Here is a 5,029-nt window from a genome sequence, read left to right as displayed (position 1 = left end):
CCCAGCTTCTGTTATCCCTCCTGGCTCCAGGGAAGGACCCTGCAGTGGAAATCAAAGGAAAGAGATTTTGAGTTCAGATAACTGGGAATAAACCAGCAAATCTTCCAGCCCCGGGCAGGACAAAGAAGGGGATTTCTAGAAGGAAGAGAGAGAACACAGTCACTGGAGCATTTCTGAGATGGAGCCTGCCCCTACAGACAGCAGACCCCAGGGACGTCGGAGGGTCTGGGACAGCAGGCCATGGTGCCCTGGGCCCTGTGGGAGACGGAAAATCCCCCCAAAACAGAGGGTGCCGCCTGGTGAGTCCTGGTCTGGTTCAGTGTCACCCTCCCTCCCTGCCCCTCCACTGCAGTGTGGGAGGAGGCAGCTGGGGCAGCCCCAGGCAGCAGAGCAGCAGAAAAACAGAAAAGGGCCAAACCAGTCTCACCGTCCAGCGAGGCAAAAACAGCAGCCAGAGCCACAGGAACAGGGGTGGCAGAGGAGCCCTGCAGAAGGCACAGGCAGTGGCCCTCTCAGACATCCAGGTAGACAGACAAGCCTGAAAGACCCCCACCCACCCCAGCACTGTTAGCCCCCGGGAGCCTACTGAAATTCCAGGGTAAGGGGGTGGGAGAGACCGCTGGATGGACTGCGATGGCAATTCAGCACAGCAATTCAGTTGAATGCCTTTTCACAGTTCCATCTGTTGCACGGCTGCGCGTGTGGATTGCAATCGATGCCCCTCTCCCCGTCCCCACTTTGAATTTACTATGGGAAAAATGTATTTCTGCCTTAACTTGACCCCTAGAAGGCCCACAGCAAACATGTAATCCATTTTTATTGTCAAGGAACACATATTTAGGTCGAGAACTTTTTCAATTTCATGTTGCCATCCTACCTAGTCTTATTTTCCCCTTCTTCTTGGTATGTTTGCCTCTTTGCATGCTGTTATCCCACTACCTACATTACTGTTATCGAATCAGAATCCCACTGAAGTAAGACCATGTGTATGTGCACCTGAGGATGCACGTGTGTATCAAGAACGTATTTCCAGTAAGTTACAGACCTAGTTTCAAAACTCTAAGCTGTGAAGCCCTCTGCAGGAAATAGGAGCCCCCTGCAGTGGACTCGGTCTGTGGGCCCCTGGGGACTGCAGAGCTGCCCATTGTGAGTCTGTGGGGCAAGGACTTGCACAGGGTGCTTTCCAACCTAGCAGCAGCCCCCAAGCTCACAGGTCAGATGAGCATCTGGGTCTGCCTTTGTGTTGGCAAACAGCTGTCTGTGCAGGGAGGTCTTGGCAGAGGTAGAGGTGGTGAGGGCACTGCTGGGAGCCCAGCCCCTCTCTGAGCCCCTGCCCAGCTGACTCGTCTGTTGAAGTCTCCGCCGTTCTCGTGGCTCCAGGTAGAGTTAGAGAGGGCCCAGCAGGAACTGGCCATTCTGAGAGCAGGAACTGGCCATTCTGAGAGCAGCACTCTTTCCAACCACTGGTAAGGACATGCACAAGCTGGGGATTCGCTCTTTGTGTGGTCTCAAGAGGGCAGCTGATTGGCACAGTTTGAACGAAGGCTTTGAATAGGAAGCGTTGCCCCTGGAGGTGTTTACCTTAGCAGAGGAGATTCAAGGGGCTTTGCACGGGCCCTGGAAGCACACAGGTGGTAGAGATGAAGACACCAGTCCCGCAACCTGAAACTCTCCTGTCTGGACAGCAAGTGGCACCTTCTCTGTGCCAGCCTTCTCTCCATGACCATCTCGCTGGACCCTAGCAATCACCCCCCACCCCCACCAAACACGTTATTGCCTGAAAATAAAAAATAAATAAATGAATAAAAACCATGCAGTATGCCCAAGTGTTTTTCTTTTTATATCATTTCAAACAAGTCAACCTGGTGGATTTTGCTTTACGGTAGCACTCTTTTTCTAAAATCTTCATTCAGTTGGCCTGTGTGTGCCGTATCTATCCATGTGTTACTACCACGCATGCTACTCAAGTGCCAAAACACACTTTTAAAACTGAGACTTGATGCATTTTTAGGAAACAAAAATCTTTATTAAAAGAAAAACTTACAAATTGAGAGAACTCTCTGAAATGTGACTGTTCGTTGTGTGCACAGATTTGCAGTCTGAAACAGTTTTTTGTTTTTTTTAAATGTGACTTTACAACACTATCAACGTCACAAACTGCATTACAGAGCAGTTTTCCTTCCATATCCCGTGCCGGTACAAAACACCACACAGATATAAAACTATGGTAAATAAAACATTTCAGCCAAGACTGGCATATATTTATATATTTATATATATATATAATTTCAAAACAGCTAACAATTAGTGTCATCCTTAGTCAAAACTGGAGTCAAGCTAACCTTAAAACTACAACACTCTGAATATATGTCAGCACTATGCCTCCCAAACAATATTTAAAATATATTTAACTTTCAAATACATTTATAAGGTACACCAATAGTGAGAAAATAAAGTCTTAAAATTTAAATACAAATCACCATATAAAAAATTCGAGAAACACAGAAAATCCTATCTTACAGAAGTCCAGGCAAGCCCGTCCTCAGCTGGCTCTGACGCACAGCACTGCTGCATGACACAGCTCTGCCTGTTGCCAGACTGTCGGCACGTACAGCCACACGACAGCCGCGTCGTCAAGAGAAAGAGAGAATGGATGCAGGGGGCACGTGCTCCCCTCTTCGCGCCACTCAAGCATCAAGACCCGAAGCTACTTTGCTTTGCTCTAGAACACCACAGGGCCCGTCACCCTGTTCAAAAACAAGCAACCCCGTCCCAGAGCCTCTCCAGGGTGGATCATTTGGTGCTCTGCTCCAAGGCAGAGTACTCCGTTTCTGAGACTCTGGAGGCATCGATGAGCTTGGTGAGCCCTGTTTTGGCCGACTATTTGAAGTTGAAGGCCTTCATCAGCTTGCACCTGTAGTTGCGATTGATGAAGCTGTAGAGGACAGGGTTAACGCAGCAGTGCAGCAGCGACAGGCACTGTGTGACGTGCAGGGCTGTGAAGAGGGCGTGCTCCAGCCGGCAGGTGAAAGGGATGTAGTGCAGGATGGAGAAGATGTCCAGCAGCACCGCCACGTGGTAGGGCAGCCAGCAGACGAGGAAGACCACCACGTAGGAGAAGATGATCTTCCGGCTGCTGTGCTGCTTCTGGTCAACTGATGCTGAGATGGCTCTGGCCAGCAGGAAGTAGAACACGGCGATGACGGAAAAGGGAACGGCGAAGCCCAAGACCACAGAGACCAGCTCCATGCCGATCAGCCACTCCTTGATGCTGTGCTCAGGGTAGAAGGACCGGCAGTAGGTTTCATTGTTGGACGCAGACGTGACGGTCTTCAGGTAGTAGGTGTCTGGCAGAGACACGCAGAAGGCCAGCAGCCACACCAGGACGCAGACGACACGGCGTACCATCTTCTTCCTGCTGCTGGAGGTGTTGAAGTAGGTGATGGAGAGGTAGCGGTCCACGCTCATGCACGTGAGGAAGAAGATGCTGCCGAAGAGGTTGATGGAGAAGATGAGGTGTGTGACCTTGCACGTGAGCTCCCCCATGGGCCACCGGTTGTGCTGCACGAGGCTGACCACCCAGACTGGGATGGTGAGGACGACCCACAGGTCGGCGATGGCCAGGTTCAGGATGTAGCAGCGCGTGTCGTAGCCTGTGGTCTTGGCCTGGATGTTCACCCAGACCACCACGGAGTTGGCGATCAAGCCGATGAAGAAGATGAAAATGTAAATGTAGGCGAGCGTGTAGAGCAGGACACTTTTGTTGGGCATGTTGGGGCACATCACCGTGTCCACCACGATGCAGTCGCTGCTGTTGCATGGCCAGCTGATGTCCGAGAAGTTCCCTGGCTCCGAGTAGTCGAAGACATGCGGATCCATCGTTCTGAGGGCAGGCAATCCAATGACCTACGAGAAAACCAAGCAAACAAGAAAGATGGAAGAGAAAAGTCACTTCATTAGGAAACACTCCAGTTTCAGGCAAAATGCTTTTCCAGGACCCTGAGAGGCTCAGCTGTTTGGGTTTAGCTCTGTAATGTCTCTGCAACAAAGGGAGAAAAAAAAATACATAATAAAACTCTCCAAAACAAAATAAAACATACTCCGAATCTAAATCCATGTGGTGCTCCAGGACAGAAACAGTGCTTGCTTTCTCCATCTTTTCACGGCTGTGTTCTCAAGACACCGCCAGTCTGGCTGTGCCCAGGGTGTGAAATCAACACAGTACAGGGGCCAAGGAGACGTCAGGCAGCTGAGCCCCAGCCACCGCGATGCTGATGGCCTGCTCGCTCTCAGCAGGGGACAGTGGAGCCATTTTATCTACGTCCCCAAAGAATGGCAGGGTTGTCTGCTCCTGGCACCGCTGTATTACAAGTGTCCTGCTTTGGTGTCTTAATGAAAGCATTTCAAATCCTCCTTCAAGTTTGCATTTAAAATGTGACTCAGCACTCTTTACTTTTCTGCTAAATTCACATGTAAACCTGGGTCTCGGGCAGCCCCAGTGTGCAGTCACAAAGCCTCTGGAAACACAGTGAGCCTACGCGAGGTGGCCACAGCTTCGCTGCGCCCCAAACCTGAAGACTCTGGGCTGACAGTGTGGTTTTCAATGAAGGGCAACCAAGCAGCTGTCTCAAGCTCTGTGTCAGCACCTGTTTTCCCATTCCTTTATCTGTTCAACTGCTTCAAGAGCAAAGTGTGCCAAGACTCAAAGCACAAAAACCACCACCTGCTGCATTTCAGGAGGGCTGATGATTTTCCCAACTGTTTTCCCTGCTGACCTGAGGTGAGACCAACACTCCATCACCATTTCACTGCCAGCCAGAATTCAGCCACAGGATACCATTGTTATCTGGCAGTGATTTCTCCAGATAGACGGACAGGGGCTGTCTTCTACTGTCAGTCCGCCCATGGGAAGGCCCTGACATCCCTCCAGGCCATGGTCCTGGGTCAGCAATTGGCCCTGCCTGACCCCCACTGTAAAATCAAAACCTCAGCCCAAGGATGCAGTTGACAGTGACCTAGTCGGGTGGAT

At 50.7% G+C, this 5,029-nt stretch overlaps 1 protein-coding gene across 1 annotated transcript; it reads right to left on the bottom strand.

Moving 5' to 3' along the window:
• Positions 1-2,880: 2,880 nt before the first annotated feature.
• Positions 2,881-4,209, bottom strand: LOC105526117 (atypical chemokine receptor 3-like). Its single transcript, XM_011962008.1, has one exon. The coding sequence runs from the start codon at positions 3,877-3,879 to the stop codon at positions 2,881-2,883; it is 999 nt and encodes a 332-aa protein (XP_011817398.1). The 5' UTR covers positions 3,880-4,209.
• Positions 4,210-5,029: the final 820 nt, after the last annotated feature.

The sequence above is a fragment of the Colobus angolensis genome, unplaced genomic scaffold, assembly GCF_000951035.1.
Source record: "Colobus angolensis palliatus isolate OR3802 unplaced genomic scaffold, Cang.pa_1.0 Scaffold577, whole genome shotgun sequence".
Classification (NCBI taxonomy): Eukaryota; Metazoa; Chordata; class Mammalia; order Primates; family Cercopithecidae; genus Colobus; species Colobus angolensis.
The sequence above is the reverse complement of the archived record's forward strand: the minus strand, read 5'-3'. Positions and strand labels throughout refer to the sequence as shown.

Excerpts from the sequence above, each read along its gene's own strand:
- LOC105526117 (XM_011962008.1), bottom strand. The coding sequence starts at position 3,879 with ATGGATCCGCATGTCTTCGACTACTCGGAGCCAGGGAACTTCTCGGAC.